Source organism: Rana temporaria, chromosome 2 (assembly GCF_905171775.1).
Source record: "Rana temporaria chromosome 2, aRanTem1.1, whole genome shotgun sequence".
In the NCBI taxonomy this organism is placed as follows: Eukaryota; Metazoa; Chordata; class Amphibia; order Anura; family Ranidae; genus Rana; species Rana temporaria.
In genome coordinates this window covers 131,571,260-131,589,632 of record NC_053490.1, presented here as the reverse complement: position 1 = coordinate 131,589,632, position 18,373 = coordinate 131,571,260, and the positions used below count along the sequence as shown (strand labels likewise).

Sequence of the window (18,373 nt, the reverse complement as noted above, 5' to 3'; positions counted from 1 at the left end):
CGAGAGGTTTTTTTTTTTTCTTTTTGGGAGGAGCGGGGGTAGAGATCAGGCTGAGGTAAGTATAAGGGAAAGGAGGGGGGAGATACAGGCTTTTTATCTTAATGCACAGAATGAGAGCTACTGCCTTTAGAACAGAACAGCTTTTAGTTAAATTATAAGGTGATCACCACTGGACTTTTAGGCTGGATCACCACTGGACTTTTAGGCTGGGTTCACACTTGGCAGCTCACAGCAGGGGTTCTGGTGCGTCCCTGTTCACCGTTTCAGGTCTAAAGGATGCACAGGACTTCTGTGCAATCCACTCCGCAGCCATCCTGAAGCTGTGTGAACCAGTGTTTTGTCGCTTTGTGCCCCCCGTCGAAAAGTGCATGCACAGAACGGAAGGGCACTCCAGCCGATTTCCCGATCAGCTGGCTTAACTTCACCATAGCGCATGCACACATCGTAGGAGGCTTTTTTTTTTAGATGGGAGATACCATTTGACGGGCACAGTTGAATGCTATGCAAACAGCGGAGGGACACCACATTTGTCATTTGCCTCGCTGTTGCGCCGCGGGTTTACAGTGTTTTGTCTGTGTTGAACGGCGCGTTGCAACACATACAAAACCCGCCCTTCAACAGACCCACAAGCCGGCACAAGCCGACAACTACGGTATCCCTACGCTCTTTGCATCGCTTTTAATTGTGCCAGTAAAATGGTTATCTCCTGTCAAAAAAAAACCTCCTACAATATGTGCATGTGCCATGGTGACATCACTCCAGCTGATCGGGAAATCAGCTGGAGTCCCCTTCCGTTCTGCACAAATGCATGGGCACTTTGACGAATGGCACAAATTGATAGAACACCGACTCCATTGAGAGCCAGTCACATTAACCTGACATGTGAATTGGATGCGGGGAAAACCCAGATTGCAATAGTGTGAACCCAGCCTTAATTGTTCAAATCCTCAGCTACTGGGTTTCAGAAAACATTTGTACATTATGGACAAAGCAGTGTCTGTGCATGCTGGAAATACCGAAGGGTTTAGAATACTGGATCATTTCAGAATGAATAAAACATTTCATGCACAAAAATACATTTTATTTTCCGGGAAATTTTCTGCCTAAATGTTCAGAAATATAAAAAGTGTTTTCTAGAAATCATTTAATTAAACGTGATAAATCATTAATGCTGAAGCATACTTACAGTTCATACTCCTTCCTCTTCTCTGGGTTGCTTACTGTATCCCACGCTGCCCTTAGTACCTTAAAAGCTTCTTCAGCATGAGGATGATTGTTCTTGTCTGGATGGACCTGTCAACATAAAGAAGGTGCAGCTCCTTCCAATAAATAATGGCAACACACTCATCAAGTTGTTCTAAAAAAAAGTTTTACTGAACCGAAGAAAAAAAAAAGAAAAAAAATAAAACTAGTAAAAAATAAGACTAGTGAAAGAACAACACTTTCCACAGAAGGCAATTCCTGCTCATGGCAACTTCCTGCCTATAGCAAGCCATATCTATATAGAAGAAATCAGGTGGGAACCGACCACAAAAGATCCCAATTGCCCAAGTTATGTGATAAGCCAATTTACTGTATGTTAGCTTTCCTTGTAGCTTCAGAAACCAAATATAAATTATATGTATAATTGGGGAGTGAAAGACATTAACTGGTGGGCATTTCTATCAGAAATTAAACGGTCTACTGAAAAAGAACACAGGCAACTTCCACTGCCTACACTAATGCCTACTTTGTGTGCAGAATTACCCAGTACCCAAAAATCCAGGTAACTATTAAGCAAACAGTAACCAACACTAATGCCTCGTACACACGACCATTTTTCCCGTCTGGAAAACTGCCATGACAGCTTTTGGCCAGGAACACTGGCCGTGTGTATGCTCCATCACAGTTTTCCCGTCAGGAAAACCGCTGAGAAAAATGAGAACATGTTCTCTTTTTTCCCCTGACACGATTCCCGGCGGTCTTTTTTTTTTTTTTTGCCAGTTTTCCTATGGAAAGCACTGCGGTGGAGCATACACACGGCCGGGATTCCCGGCCAAAGCTCTCATGGCAGTTTTTCTGCCAGGAAAACCGGCCGTGTGTAGGGGAAAAAGCTGCAGAGCCTGTTCTCGGCTTTCCCCTGGGCAAGTCCTCTGGGAAACCCGTACGTGTGTACAGGGCATTACAGTCATACTGACCCCACATATTCTGTTTCCTTTGCATTCCTATTGGCCACAAAGTGCAATTAAAAGCCTTAATGTTCAATAGGTAGGGGAATGGAAATGGACAGAATTGTGACAGCTCTGGTCACGGTTTCCATAATAGCAACACAGCCTCTCCCTTTAAGAAACTAAAGCGGGCCATAGGCGGAGCGATTTTCTTTTCTTTGGAGGAAAGAAAAAAATCACTAAATTCCACTTCGCTGTGTTCTCCCGGGAGGACTGGGGAGGTTATGCATGGAGAGCCATCCCCAGGAGAACACATTGATAACTGCTAGCAGCTATAACAGCAATACATCACACGTAAAATATGGCAGGCTGGTTGTACCAAAGTTGATTCAGCCTGCACATACATGGTTCGAATCTCAGCCGAGATTCGAACCAGCTTAAGACACCCGAATGTCACTTTTACCCATCACATCAAAAAAAAAAAAAAAAAAAAAAAAAAAGATCTTTTTACCCTCACATTGCTAAATCCCTTGTACTGCACAAGATAAAAAAAAAAAAGGGTAAAAAAAGCAAATCATACAGCACTCACCAAAACAGCCAGCTGCCGATACGCCTTTTTCAGCTCTATCTCAGAAGCATCCATTTCTACTCCCAAAACCTGAAAAGGGTTTAAATCCTCCTCTGGAATGTCAGCCATGGTTAGAAGACGTTCCACCTCATCTCTAGCCTGAAAGCGACCTGTACTTGTTGACCCCATTGAGGCTCTTGTGGTGTCTTTATCTGTCCTTGACTTCAAAGGCCATAATTTCCCTGTCCATTTTTTCAGCCGACTAAAAAATTGTTTGTATATCCTGTTTTGGGTCACCAAGACCCTGACTCTCTGAAACTTGGAGGAAATCCAGGATCGTAAGTTGCTGTCTGCTCCAAGATTGTCCCCTGTTTTCTTAATATAGTTCCAACAGACTCGAGCACAGCCCACGGAAAGAAGAAGCAGCGAGAATAATAACGCACATAACATTTTCATTACATGTACAATCCATAAACAGCAAACGCAAGCAAAACTCCATAAGTCTTTAGTACAATGCTGTGCCCATACACCAAAGGTCCAAAGCTGACTTTTCAAATTGCGCAAGTCATGAGCAGGCAACCATAACCGGATATATAGCTGCGTGCCAAGTGCCTCTACATATTCACCAATCCACAGCACAAAATCTATAAGCATCTGTATACAGTAGTTTGAAACCTGCAATAATGGCTGAGGAACTAAGGCTCTCAGTTGGTGTTTCCCTTCCACGCGGCTCTTCTTGCGACCCAGTTTGTGCTTGCTGCTGGAGGATGGATGTTGACGGCCATCCTTTCTCAGCTCATCTCTTGCATTATTACGAGATTTTCCTTTACGGCCTCTTCTTCCACTTGCTGGCTTCAAAAAATCCTCCTCTGCCAGCCTTCCACGATCTTCATCATCGCCTACTTTTTCTAATAATTCTTGCTGGTAACAAGAAAAATCACCCAAGTCTTGGCTACAGATATGGTCACTAATATCAGGGTATATGCCTCCAGCAGACTCTATACCATCACTGATGTGCCCACAGTCTGGGAACAAGGATTGTGCTGGTCCACAATCACAAACATTGTTTTCCTCTATTTGATGTTTGGAACTGCAGCCAGATTCACCAATTAGATTTTCTTTAGATGCTTCATCAGAAAGGAACTCCTTAGTCCACATATCTTCAGATGTTTCTTGGTTTTGTGAAGATCTGTCAAAATCATACAAGCAGTTGTGCTTGGGCACATCAAATCTCTGATTTATGTACAACCCTGCTGTGGATTCTGGAGTTCCTTTACCATTTTTCTGAGATGCAGATTTTGAATTTAAATCTGCAGAAAGGCTATGGTTTCTTCCTTTAGTGAGATTTGCTCCATTACTTTCTGACGTGTTATTGCAAGGACGATGGACCGTGGCCATGCTTTCGCAGTGTTCTGTACTTCTTGCTTGCTTGTCCATGATTTCTTCTGGTCCCTCCAAGGGGCGAGGCACATGCTAGGTTACTGCATTCATATTTGTTTAGCTGTCCTGCATGGAAAACATAAGATAAGTCATACATCAGCTTCAAAGAGCAAATGGCAATAGACAAAAAATAAGCAGTGTGTCAAATGATCAGGTTAAAGCGCCAGCAATCAATTTTCATAAACTTCATTCACAAGCATTAGGTGCCATTGCACACACACGCGGCTCATGTGTTCATGACCGGTGTTACCCAGGGACAAAGTTCAATTGCGTACAAGTGCTTTGCCAAGTGATCAGATATTGAGACATGCTGCTCATTGACAATATGAGAAGAAGTTTGCGCATCAAAATATACCTATAAAGCTGCAAGCACACAAGTGTAAATAAATTAAGACCCCTTTCACAAAGGGGCCGCCTGTGCGTTAGCAGTAAACTAATTTTAACAGCGATTTAACGCCGTTTAAAGTGGCACTTTTTGTCCGCTAGTGAGATGCTTTTTACACCCACTAGCGGCCGAAGGGGTTAAAAACACCTGTGTTTTGCAGCGCTTCGGAAGCATTACCCATTTATTGGGATGGGCAGGGGCGTTTTGGGAGCGCTCCCAACCCGCCCCAAAGATGCTTCCTGCAGGACTTTTTCTAACGTCCCACAAGCGCACCACTCCAGTGTGAAAGCACTCAGGCTTTCACACTCCAGCAGCATGGGAGGCATTTTTCAGGTGCCATTTCTAGCCCCTAAAACATCTGAAAACTGTCTCAGTGTGAAAAGGCTTTTAACCACTTGACCACCAGGCCTATTTTGGCACTTCTCTCCTTCATGTAAAAATCAGTTTTTTTTTGCTAGCAAATTAATCAGAATCCCCAAACATTATATATATATTTTTAGCAGACACCCTAGGGAAAAAAATGGCAGTCATTGCAAAAAAAATTCTTGCACGGTATTTGCGCAATCATTTTTCAAACGCCTTTATATGGGGGGGAAAAAAAAAAAACGTTTCATAAATTAAGCAGTAAAGTTAGCCCACTTTTTTGTATAATGTGAAAGACGATGTTACGCTGAGTAAATAGATACCCAATATGTCACGCTTTAAAATTGCACGAACTCATGGAATGGCACCAAACTTCAGTACTTAAACTCCACAGGTTACTATTTTCGAGTTACAGAGGAGGTCTAGTGCTAGAATTGTTGCACACGCTCTAACGCACGACAATACCTCACATGTGGGGTTTGAACGGCGTTTACATATGTGGGCGGGACTTGCATGTGTGTTCGCTTCTGCACAAAGTCGAGGACGTCATATGACGTCCTCGGTTGTTAAAGCAAAATTGATGTGTTCAGTGCTGCTCTACCAAAGAAAAAAAAAAAGAAAATGCTTTCTAAATATGTAATGGATTACCATCACTAACACTGGCAAATCAATAAAAATAAACAAGCACAAAATGTGGGTCCTCTAATTATTAGCCAACCGGCCAATTTTATTGCTGGCTGGCAGCTCCCCTGGGCACCGCAATGTAAATCGCGCCAGATTTCTTGGGGTTACAAACGTACACCTCTTTCGCTGTGGTTGGACACAGCACAAATTCGTCAACAGGCTCGCAGACAGTGATTTTGGCTGTGAACCCAATTGCTTTGGCCAATAGTTAAGCCTTATTATAGGCTTACCTATAGGTAAAAGCAAAAGATGGAAGTTTACTTCCACTAACAAATTTCTACTTTCCCCACGCTGTGAATTGATAGAAAAAAAAATTAGCTTGGAGTTCCACTTTACCATGATCATTTACCGTAGGAGTACAGAAAACTGAACGTCCATGCTCAGACAAAATATATCTTCTTTGGATAAAGTAGGGAAGGGTTAGGCCCAATGTCTAATCTGAACGGTTATCCAGAGCTCCGTTAAGAGATTTAGCCTCATGTCCTGTCCTGCTGACAACGTTTTATTGCTTTCAAAGAAATCAAAACAAATGATTGGCTTAACATTTCCTTTTAAGCATTCTTGTCACTTGCACAGACAGCCAATTTATGGAATAAAACAGGATCAAAACACCCCAGCTGGAAACAGCTAGCAAGCTTTTCCGAAAAGCCTATGAACTAGATTTTCCTCCTACAAATTAGCTGCATCTATTGTGCACTTTGAATATGCTTTCCTCTAGTGAAGAAGCATATCTTGCACCACTTTCATGAATGAAAAATTAAGAAATGTATTTATAGAAGGTGACTTGGCACCATTGTACATGTGTCTGTCACGTCGTCTGCTGGGTTATAGTAACCAATTTTTACCAGCACCCTTACAACTTGTGTACAGCTGGTCAGAAACACATTAAAAGAATTACACATTAGAAGAGGGCCCAAAATAACACAGGGTTAGGCAGAGAATCAGAGTAAGTGCCGGACAATCACAAATAGTGTCTCTACTACTCGGTGTGTCTGGCCAAACCAGTACAAACATTCCGCTGGCAATTTTTGCTGAGAGCCTTGCAGATTTCTAGATCTATTATAGGAGAAGCCTAGAATACAGAACTCCAGTCGATAAAACATTTTCCACAGAATCTAATGTCAAGGTTACTAAATATAACATGTGAACTTGTTTCTGATCCTAGGATGGATGAAAAAAATGTAACCTATTAAACCTCACACCTAGAATAAATTGCCCTGTTTTAAAGTAGATCAAACCCCTAACCTGAGGTTTAACCACTTGCCGACCGCGCACCGTCGTTATACGTCCACAAGGTGGCTCTGCTGGGCGAGAGCACGTAATATGACGTCCTCTCTCCCAGCCGCCACTAGGGGGGCGCGCGCCCCCCGCTCGCCCCCGACTCCCGTGCGTGTGCCCGGCGGGCGCGATCGCCGCCGGGCACACGCGATCGCTCGTTACAGAGCGGGGACCGGGAGCTGTGTGTGTAAACACACAGCTCCCGGTCCTGTCAGCAGGGGAAATGCTGATCTTCGGTTCATACAATTTATGAACCGAGGATCAGTGTTTCCCCTAGTGAGGCCACCCCCCACAGTAAGAACACACCCAGGCATACTTAACCCCTTCCCCGCCCCCTAGTGTTAACCCCTTCACTGCCAGTGGCATTTTTATAGTAATCCAATGCATTTTTATAGCACTGATCGCTATAAAAATGCCAATGGTCCCAAAAATGTGTCAAAAGTGTCCGAAGTGTCCGCCATAATGTCGCAATACCAAAAAAAAAAAAAAAAAACGCTGATCGCCGCCATTACTAGTAAAAAAAAATATAATAAAAATGACATAAAAATACCCCCTATTTTGTAAACGCTATAACTTTTGCGCAAACCAATCAATAAACGCTTATTGCGATTTTTTTTTACGAAAAATATGTAGAAGAAAACGTATCGGCCTAAACTGAGGAAAAAAAAAAAGTTTTTTTATATATTTTTGGGGGATATTTATTATAGCAAAATGTAAAAAATATTAATTTTTTTCAAAATTGGCTCTCTATTTTTGTTAATAGCGCAAAAACTAAAAACCGCAGAGGTGATCAAATACCACCAAAAGTAAGCTCTATTTGTGGGAAAAAAAGGACGCCAATTTTGTTTGGGAGCCACGTCGCACGACCGCGCAATTGTCTGTTAAAGCGACGCAGTCCCGAATCGCAAAAAGTACTCTGGTCTTTGGGCAGCAATATGGTCCGGGGGGTAAGTGGTTAATCTGCCCAAATACAAATATAAAACAATTGTCATAACCTTTATTACATACTCCTTCCTTATTTCATCCATCTTAGTTCCTGCAGCCTTCTTCAGCCACTTCTTGTCATGCGCTTGCTTCAGTGTCTGTACCATATCTTTTCTGTAGTAGTTACCTTCTAAAAGTGGTTACATGGTACCATGCTTGTATAATGTGTCAGCAAGTCCATTAGCATTGTTCACCAGTAGCTCGTGCGACAGAGCAATTATTATTATTATTTTTTTTTAAAGTTGCATCTTTAAAATAACTAAACTCAAACTTTGACATTACCTTAGTCTGTTCTCACCAGCAATACACATATATTTGTCTATGGGGGGACGACACAGCTTTTTCTGTGCCGAGAATGTGCTCATTAGTCGCTCTTAAGACAGTAACTAAGCTGTCACAGATGGCTTCCAATACATAATTCTGATCAGGGACTTCCAATACATAATTACGATCGGGGGCTTCCAATTATGTGACCACTTATAACAAGATCAGTGATGGGAAAAGCACGCCTCCTGGCATTTTGATTTTCTTGGAGTGTTGGGGGGCAGTGGCAAGGGGTTTAACACGGTTAAAGCTTTTTTCAAAGTCAGGGCCTGTCTGAATAGATGCAATAACAGTTGGGAACCCTGGTTAGCTTTGACAACCTAAGACACCTAAAATATGAAAACAAGTCTTTGTATTGTTTATGCTTTACTGTACAGCTCTATGATTGCTGTACTTTCTGCTTCGGAGAGAGGCTTGAGCACATATGTATGTTTTGTGATTGGAGGAAGAGTGGATGAATGAAGGATATGCCTCCTCGAATCACGGAACTTGTAGGAACCTATAGAATGTATGCTCAAGCCTTGTATACACCGCTAGCTTTTCTTTTCATTTAACCCAGTGGGCTGAACGAAATAAAAAAAAACCTGACAGCTCAGGAGGAGCCGCTGTGCCAACTACGTTAGTACAGCGATCTCCTCCGCTATTCTAATTGTATTCTAAGAAGGAAACGCCCCCCCTCCAGAACACTTCAGTCAGAACAGGAGCCGATGGGCAGACCTTTTTCGGTCATGTCCCTTCCCATTCGGCCAGCTTCTGTGGGCCTGTCTCCAGTACACACAGGCTGAATGTCGGCAGGTTTCTAATGAACACCACCCAACCTTCGGCCCGTGTGTAGTAGAAGTGAAGCGCAACAGTGAAAATAACATAACTGTGCAGACCATCACATGGAAATTCTTTTCGGGTGGGTATGGTATGACCGAATACACTTACCGAAGCCGGTGGATCCGACTGTCAACGACAACGAATCAATCGAGCATGGATAATCCCATCGGCAAGCAGCCACATCAGCCATGAACATGTTCGTGCCTGATATCATCCACATAAGCGGTGTCTACTTGCCGATGGGATTATCCATGCTCAATTGATTCGTTGTCGTTGACAGTCGGATCCACCGACTTCGGTAAGTGTATTCGGTCATACCATACCCACCCGAAAAGAATTTCCATGTGATGGTCTACACGGTTATACGTTATTTTCATCATTACTCTTCACTTCATTGTGATGGACACTTCCACATGTATTGTTTTTGATGTGGACTTAACAATAATATTTTCCCACGTTTTACCCAGTTGGGTATACATCACTTAGCGATAGAGACATTTCACTATTTTTCACATTCAGCACTACACTTTTACTTCCTATTAAATGTAGACATTAAAATTGTTTGCCAAAATTATTGCCAGCCGCATATCACCCTGCAGCACAGAAGGTTTTTCACCTTAATGCATAAAATGCACCTTGTTCAAGCTGTCAGATCTGATCCCCTCCATAAAAATGGTACCCACACCACCACCTCAGCCCATTGCAAATTATCTTTAAATGCAGATGATTTGATTTTGTATGTCACCCAACTGCATATTAGTATCCCTTCCATATTACCCGAAAGCGCAACTTTGGCTTATTCAGTAACTTTAAGCTCAATCTCACCAAAACCAAGACCTTAAACCAGTGTTTCTCAACTCCAGTCCTCAAGGCACCCTAACAGATCATGTTTTCAGGATTTCCCTCAGATGAAATGGCTGTGGTAATTACTACAGAAGTGAAACTGATTAAATCGCCTGTGCAAACTAAGGGAAAGCCTGAAAACATGACCTGTTGGGGTGACTTGAGGACTGGAGTTGAGAAACACTGCCTTAAACCTCTCATTACCGCACACTACTCTTTCTGCCCTTCAAGCTAATTTTCAGTTCCGTTGGCAGCACAGAGAAATTACCCATTTGGTTACTGTGATCCCAGCACGTACACAGGACCTACATGCCCTCAACTATAGTCCACTCCTTACTCAAATACGGCGGTCATTGGAATGATGGGGAGATTTACAGATTTTTGTGGTTTGGCTGTGTCAATTTACTAAAAATTGACATTTTGCCCAAATTGTTACCCATTTCAGGCCATACCTATTGCATTACTCTCTGCTTTTTTTTTCGAACCCTCTGCTCTCGCGCGATCCAGTTTCTGGATTTGCGGTTACTCTCGACTATATTAAAAAAAAAAAAAAAAAACTCCTGTCACCCTAAAATCAGGTGGCAGAACAGGTCTTCCAGATTTTGAGATATATCATGCCCCATTTGCTGTAGGGGTTTCCCCGCCCTTTAGGAAAAGCCTGTCATAGTCAAACAAGATATGTCCCCTGTGGATTTGCGAGCCCTCCTCTGGAGTTATCATAATTTATACAGACCCCTCTTTACACTTTCCCCTCTAACTTTAGCTTTTCTTTAGGTTTGTGATCAATGGATCACAGATCAACAAACTTTGATATCCCGGCGTTAATCGGAGGGCAGACAGATAGCAGTTTATGATACAGATGACAGATCCTCTTGGCCTATTGCACGCTCTTTTGTGCGCACATCTCAGGGCTCCTTTGTGGCCCATTCTAATACCACTTCTCCTCCTATAAAATTGGCTAAAGAAATTCCAATTGTCAACCAACTGTAAATCTTTATTCAAATCTGGTCAGGTACAAAGACCCTTGCTGGAATTCAAATGTTTATGTCTTCTTTCAGAGGTATCCTGCCACACTCTATTGATGTATAAATTAATCTTGGCCCACATTCACAGCACACTTCCCACATATACCAAACTGTGGTGCAGGGAGCTGGGGTTTGAGATCCCTACTGGAGATTGGCTCACTGCATTTCTTTTCACCCATAAATCCTCAATATCAGGTTACACTCAAGAGAAAAACAATAAGTTCCTCTCCAGATGGCCCTGCGACCCAGTTTCTATTAACCGGATCTTCCCTACATCTTCGGATATCTGCTGGCATTGCCGTATGGAGAGAGAAACGCACATTTGATGGGATTGGGATTGAATCCGTATGTTTTGGTCAATGATTTCTCAGTTATACATGGATGTCTACAATGGGTCTCTCACTCCTTCCCCTGCTATAGCTTTTAAAACTATTTTACCGGGCTCGGTCAAATCTCAGAAAACAAGCCTTTTAAGATTTTTTTTTCTTTCCCCAGACAGCTTGTTTCCAGATTTTGGAAAAGTATATCTACTCCGCCCTTATCGCTTTGGGCGGACACAATTAACGACATTATGTTAATGGAGGAAAAGCTAGCTAAAGAACTGGATACGTGGGGAAAAACAATTCACCACCCTCTGGTACATCTGGATGCACTACACCATTTCAGAAAAATTGAGGAATAGACTTAAACATTAAGCCCTAATTTTTATGTGTTAATCAACAGGAGAACCAATTTCCACTGTATACCATTTGCTTTCTTTTCAGCCTCTTTTCTCCCACGATTGCCATTATTCATCACCACGTGTCACCTGACATTGCACTTAATATTTACACCTGTGACTGTCCTAAGGATACTTGACATTCGTTCTGGATAGTTAATTGTAGACATCTCGATTTCCATAACAGCAACAGTCATTGTGAAAGTTAACTTTGACAACTGTCTTGGTGCTATTCATGTCAAGTTGTATTCACAATCTTCATATGCACTTGAACTTGCTTATCTTAATTTATTACCAACCTAATACCTACAGGTTACAGTCTGGTAGTTTGTAAATAATTTTCCAGCATGAAATGACCTTTTAAATTAATCCAAACATGATATTGGATCATTTTTACAGTAAACAATGCATTTTATAGCACTTTTTGGTGTTTGATCACCTCTGCGGTTTTAATTTTTTGTGCTATAAAACAAAAATAGAGCGAAATTTTTGAAAAACAAAATGCAATACTTTTAATATCCCCCAAAAAGATATATATTAAAAAAAATATATAAAAAAAATATACACACACACACACACACACAAAAAGCGTTGAACGATTGGTTTGCGCAAAATTTATAGCATTTACAAAATAGGGGATAGTTTTATGGCATTTTAATTAATCATTTTTTTTTTTACTACTAATGGCGGCGATCAGCGATTTTGTTCGTGACTGCGACATTATGGCGGACACATTGGACAATTTTGACACATTTTTGGGATCATTGTCATTTGCACAGCAAAAAGTGCTATAAAAATGCGTTGATTACTGTGAAAATGACAATTGCAGTTTAGGAGTTAACCACTAGGGGGCGCTGCAGGGGTTAAGTGTGACGTAATATGTGTTTCTAACTGTAGGGGGGGCGGGGCTGGACTTGTGACGTCATTGATCGTCTTTTCCTATATCAGGAAACAGACCATGGGTAAGAGTTCCCCTATTAGACCCACAATGTCCCCTTTGCCCTCCACTGCAGATAATCAAGCCCGGATTGTGCTTGATTAGCCGCAACCTTGACTACGTTAACCAGCTGTGAAACCGGAAGCAACATAATACATATCACTTTTGGGTTCATTTGTCGCAAGGGGAATTAGGGAGTAGATGCTGCCCTCTAAAGGTCTACTATTATTTATCACAGAAGTCTGAGCCAGCTAATGGACACTGGCCAGGGCAATATTCAATGAATCACTAGTTTGAATCCTCAATTTAACAGTGAGAACCAGTGGTTTCAATCTTCAAAAACGGGAGGTCCAGCCACAGAAAATAAATGGGGAACACATTCATCCAGTACAGAAAATGAGCCAATAAAATGTTTTTTTGCTCCATTTGCACAGAACACTACATGTACTTTCACTAGGCAAATCACTATGCAATTATTATTATTATTATTATTATTATTATTATTATTATTATTATTAATACTCCCCTAAGAATAAACCACATGTCAACAAAATTCATTACACAAATTACTACAATGATAAAAAAAAAATTAAGTGCATCTCTTATACTTATGTGTTAAAATTGCCATTTAATGTGCAATAAGCAGAGGAGTTACTGATATCCAATTTTGGAAACTCCACTTCTCAGTCTAAAGTCACATGGAAATCAATTGGCACAATCCATATTTGATGAGCCCCACAGGCAGAAGCAGTCAGTGTCGGTTCACATTGCAGAACACAGGGCAAACAGCTGCATTCAATACCCAAACACACAAGCCTCAAAAGCAAACAATAGGGCTTATACAAGATGAACATTTCATTTACATTAAGATTTAGCAGGCTTAACAATGAAATACAAAATTTTCAAACTTAGCTGGTTTTCCCGAGGGCCTCACTTATAAAGCAGCAGCAGGGCATTACCACGCTATACTGCTACATTTACAAAAATACAGTTTTCACATTACCTGTCAAAGACCGGTGACGCGCCTTTGCTCCAATCGCAACTTTAGAGTGCTTTCACACTGACGCATACCCACTGACTTATTTTGGGTATGCTTTGGGAAAACTTCTTCAAAGATGCAGCATGCAAGACATTTCAAAATGCAGCATACCTGCAATGTGAACAGTTTCAAAGGATTTAACAGGGAATAGCATTTCATGCACTTTTGTTGTCCTGAAATAGCGCAGCAAAAGTCCACTTTAAAAAGGGGTTGTAAAGACAAAAATATTTTCCTCTTAAATTAAAGTCTGACAGTAGCTGATAAAGTAAAAAGTAATGTTTTGCATTATAACTAGTTTGATACCTGTTGAAATCGAGCCGTTTTATTCACCTCCATCACTCCTGAATCATTATTCTCACTGACTTCCTGGTTTGCGGTGCGCATTCAGTCTTGCTACATCACGGCCTAAGGGGAACTACAGTTCCCATTAGGCTTAGCCTCCATGCCTGTGAGGGATAAGAGAGCATCTTCATGCAGGGCTGTAATCATAGGGAGGGGGTGAGCACATTCTGCTTTCCACCATGCAAAACGGCTCAGATGCTGGTGGAAAGCAAGAAGAGGAGTGACAGGAAATGGCATTTTCATACCTGGATTACTGTATTTTGGAGGTCAAAAGGAAAAATGAGGTAAGTGGTATTTAAATGCTCTAGCTTACAGCAATCAATTGATCTAATAAAAAACAAACCTTTAGTGTTCCTTTAAGGCCTCCTCATCACAGCCCTTTATGACATGGCATCTTTTTTTCCCCAAACAGGTACCCATTCCCACTTCAGCTCAGATCACTTAGGCACAGCGCTGGATCCTGGGACAGGTGAGCGTCTGTTTATTAAAAGTCAGCAGCTACAGTTTTTATAGCTGCTGACTTTTACATTTTTACAAATATGACTGCAGCTCCTTGTTAAAAAAAAAGGATAAATTCACCTTTTGACAAAAAATAATAAATGCACATATTTTTTTTTTTGACGGTAATAAAAATGTGCATTTTTTTTGCAGGAGCCTATAAAAGCATTGCACCAGGGATCGGCAGGTCGCCGATGCCATGCAGGACTCCAGCAGGCCTGTTAGTGTAGCCCCTTGCTCGTACCTCATGAGCGGGCCGATACATTCGTACAGAAAGAATCATTGAACTACGACAGCATAGGGCTGTGCAAAACAATCGATTAGATTAAATAAAAATCGACTTGGTAGGTCTAATTGATTCAGATGATTTTGACAAAATCAATTTTTTTTTTTTTTTCCCCCCAGGACTGGCGCCGACGCCGCGGCCTTGCCTAAAAACTCCTGCCTCCAGCTCCTCAGGACTGGTGCGGTGTCCATCAACAAAAAAAAAAAAAAAAAAAAAATGTATATCTATATCCCAGCTCTACGACGGCTCTCACAGTGTCGTGTAGTTCAGTGAGAACTACAAGCCGACAGCTGCTAGGGCTGCAGGGTCTTGTAGTTTTCCATTCAACAAGGACTGCAAACCGAGTGACGCGGGCGGGCAGGTGAAGCTCAGCGCGGACACGTTTTTTTTGACAGCTAGCCCCTTTCATAACATGTTACACCCCGAATATGGTGTAGAGAAAATTCTGTAGGATATGGATTGTCGGAGGATGACTCTGGAAGCTAGACGTCACAGGCCCTCTGAGGATATTGTCCGAGCAAATGCTTATTTGCACACTCTGGGGGCATTTATCAATTCTGACAGACAGCAAGCCAATGATAAATAGGCGCTGATAGAGTCGATTTAAAACAATCAGGAAGCTTCATTTACAAATTTGCACTCAGCCTTAAAGTACGACAGACTAAAACATGTTCCCGACCTGTTTGTGAGAATCTATCACATCTTCAGCTGTAAATCTGTTGCAGACCTGTGTAAAACTGTCATACTTTGCTGCCCAAATTTATAGGTGCAGGGGTCACATATACACAAAAACTGTCACATAGACTTTGCCAAACGACAGCCAACTTGATTTGCGTCTAAAATTGTTACCAATATCCACAATAAATGTCATTTTCTGTGTCTCTAAGCAACCATAAGGACTCCTTCACATCAGCCTGCACAATTATATGCACGCCGGCTGGTTTTCAATGTGTACAGTTGATGCATCACATTACTACAAGGCAAGACACGGTTTACTTTTTTTAACTTTATTGAAGTGTTACAAAATGACACCTAAATCAAGTCTCCTCACGTCACAACACGCCATGGGTTGTGCTCAGGGCTGTGGAGTCGGAGTCGGGGGAAATTTTGGGTACCTGGAGTCGGAGTCGGCAAACAATGCACCGACTCCTACTAAATTTAGATTGGAATAAAAAAAAAAAAAAAGCAAGTTTAAATGTCCCAATTCACAAAAAGTTATAATTAATGACTTCTCTACTGTAAGAATAAAGACCAATGCATGCAGTGCCTCACGTAACCGCAAAATGAACACGTTAAGTGACCGTGAAGAAGCGCGCTTTTCATGTGCTTCACTATATGGCACACAACGCACAATTAGGAGCGGCAATACTTCTACTTTCCATAGTGTTGTGTTCTGCTTTTACAGGGAACGCATGTTAGAGAACCAGTAAGTGTCCAAATAAAAAAATTCCAACAGGAGTTTTATAAAGCACTAAAAGAAGTTGAAAAGTATGATCGCTCATCAAAACTTACTGTTGAAGAAGCCATCCTTGTTTATCCAGAGATCGTTAGTGATGTGGCCAGAATAGTTACTGCAATGCCACCCACCCAAGTCAGTGTCGCAAGATTATTTTCAGCCCTAAAAATAATAAAGTCTGACTTAAGAGCCTCTATGAAAGAGGATCTGGCAGAGGCAATTCTCTTCCTTAGAACTCTACATTGAATTGATTTGCATTTGCTAAGCCTAGAACTACATTTCAAGATTAATATAAACCATTTCTAGGTTTTGCAGATTTTGTTTTTGGTTCATTATAGATAAGCTTTGTTTTTGTTCTAAAACAACCAAATAATGTGGTTTGTATTTTTGAACTGATAAAGATCCTGTTCCTGATGTTTATGCCTGCTGCTACTATCCAGTCACTTGATTGTTTTCATTGTGTTTGTCTTTTGCTTAAACGGTGCAATACAGTAGACTGTTGGCTTCCCAGCCAGTAGTCCTGTGGTAGGTTGCGTTTCTTTCACTCAAGGAATGTATAAATACATTTGCATATTAATACAGAGGAGTCGGAGTCGGAAGTACATAAAACTGAGGAGTCGGAACATTTATCTACCGACTCCACAGCCCTGGTTGTGCTGCATAAAAATGCAGCATTTCTGTATTTTACGCAATGACCCAAAACAAACCTTGATGCAACGTTGTGGTGTAAACAGGGCAAATAGAAAACAATTGTTTTCTATGTGCCATTGTGTTAATCTGAGCGACTCAACAGATATTGTGTGAACAAATCCCAGGAGTATCATCTCTTGCGGACTTTCAATACACTGCAATAGCCTATAAGGAGCTTTCCTCATGTTGCCTAGCAATCTAGTAGTCCTCAATGTACTCCCATCTGGACATCTCTATATGCATGCGCCACAATAAGCGAAGACTGAACAGCATGCCTCCTGATGTCGTTCACCCACCCAACATCTTTTCTGCAGCCCAAGTTTTCCTGGGGCCCAAACAAAGGCCATGTGACCAGATCAGGCACAATCACCTGGAACAAAAAATGGGAGATCACTGACAAAGAACAGCTTTCAAAAAAGTGTATGTCCACTTTTAGGTAAATAAGGGAGCAAAACAATCTTTGATAGGTAACTCTGCAAAATTAAAAAGTGTTTCTAGTTTGAAATTGTATCTGGGGCGTCATTAGAGAGATTTCCCTTTACTTCACGTCCTAGTGACAAAAAGTGAGGAACAATCTGCAATAGAGAAACCAACAACAAAAAGAAGCTGCTTCTACCTGTTCAAGGAGGAACTTTGTCTTTAAAAAAAATAAAAATTAAGTGAACACTGTAGCTGCTGACTTTTAAAACTCAAGTACGGTACTTAACAGTGCCCAGAGTCCAGTGCTGTCTTCCTGCATACAAGGGCCTGCTGTGACTTCCGGAGATATTAAAAAGGTACCTCCTCACTGCATGTGCCGAAAATCGTACTGCACTGTGGACTAAACCTGCAGCCTCCCAGCATGCGTGACATGTCCCAAGTTCACCTAATTCTCATCTAGGCAAGGTTACCTGTCAAAAAAGGACTAATCCCTGCAAAAGTAAACAAACAAATAAGGTGTTAGGGGTGGGGCTGAGGAGGAATAGCAGCACTTTCACTTTTGAATGAAGGTCCACTTTAAAGTGGTTGTTAAGCCGCTTTATCCCACCCTGTCTGTTGAATAACCCTATGTGCCCCTGTGTCTAAGGGCTCTCTCCTCTCCCCATCTGACAGCTGCAGTGGGTGTGGCCAAGGATTCCTCGCTGACGTCAATCGGGAGGAGGAGGGTCACATGAGCAGCCATCTGCGCTCTGAGATATGGTAAAAAAAAAACACTTATTTTTAAAAAAACAGACACCGGGGTACATAGGATTATTCAACCATGCTTTAAGGAAACTGGATCAATATTTTTTTTTTTTTAAGGTTAACAAACACTTTAACCACTTAAGCCCCGGACCATATTGCTGCCTAAAGACCCAAGGGGTTTTTACAGTTCGGGACTGCGTCGCTTTAACAGACAATTGCGCAGTCGTGCGACGTGGCTCCCAAACAAAATTGGCGTCCTTTTTTCCCCACAAATAGAGCTTTCTTTTGGTGGTATTTGATCACCTCTGCGGTTTTAATTTTTTGCGCTATAAACAAAAATAGAGCGACAATTTTGAAAAAAAAATGCAATATTTTTTACT

The 18,373-nt window shown here is 41.6% G+C and overlaps 1 protein-coding gene across 4 annotated transcripts in view; it reads right to left on the bottom strand.

The window, feature by feature from the left end:
- DNAJC14 (DnaJ heat shock protein family (Hsp40) member C14) overlaps window positions 1-18,373 on the bottom strand; it is a 40,520-nt gene that overhangs the window by 17,106 nt on the left and 5,041 nt on the right. For 2 of the 4 annotated variants that reach the window (XM_040341059.1, XM_040341060.1), the window contains exons 2-3: window positions 2,737-4,221; window positions 1,187-1,293 (exon numbers count right to left, since the gene is read on the bottom strand). In XM_040341059.1, the coding sequence (XP_040196993.1) occupies window positions 1,187-1,293; window positions 2,737-4,152 (1,523 nt within the window). In that variant the 5' untranslated portion in view covers window positions 4,153-4,221. The remainder of the gene's footprint in view (window positions 1-1,186; window positions 1,294-2,736; window positions 4,222-18,373) is intronic. The other 2 variants (XM_040341061.1, XM_040341062.1) reach the window with 1 other exon arrangement.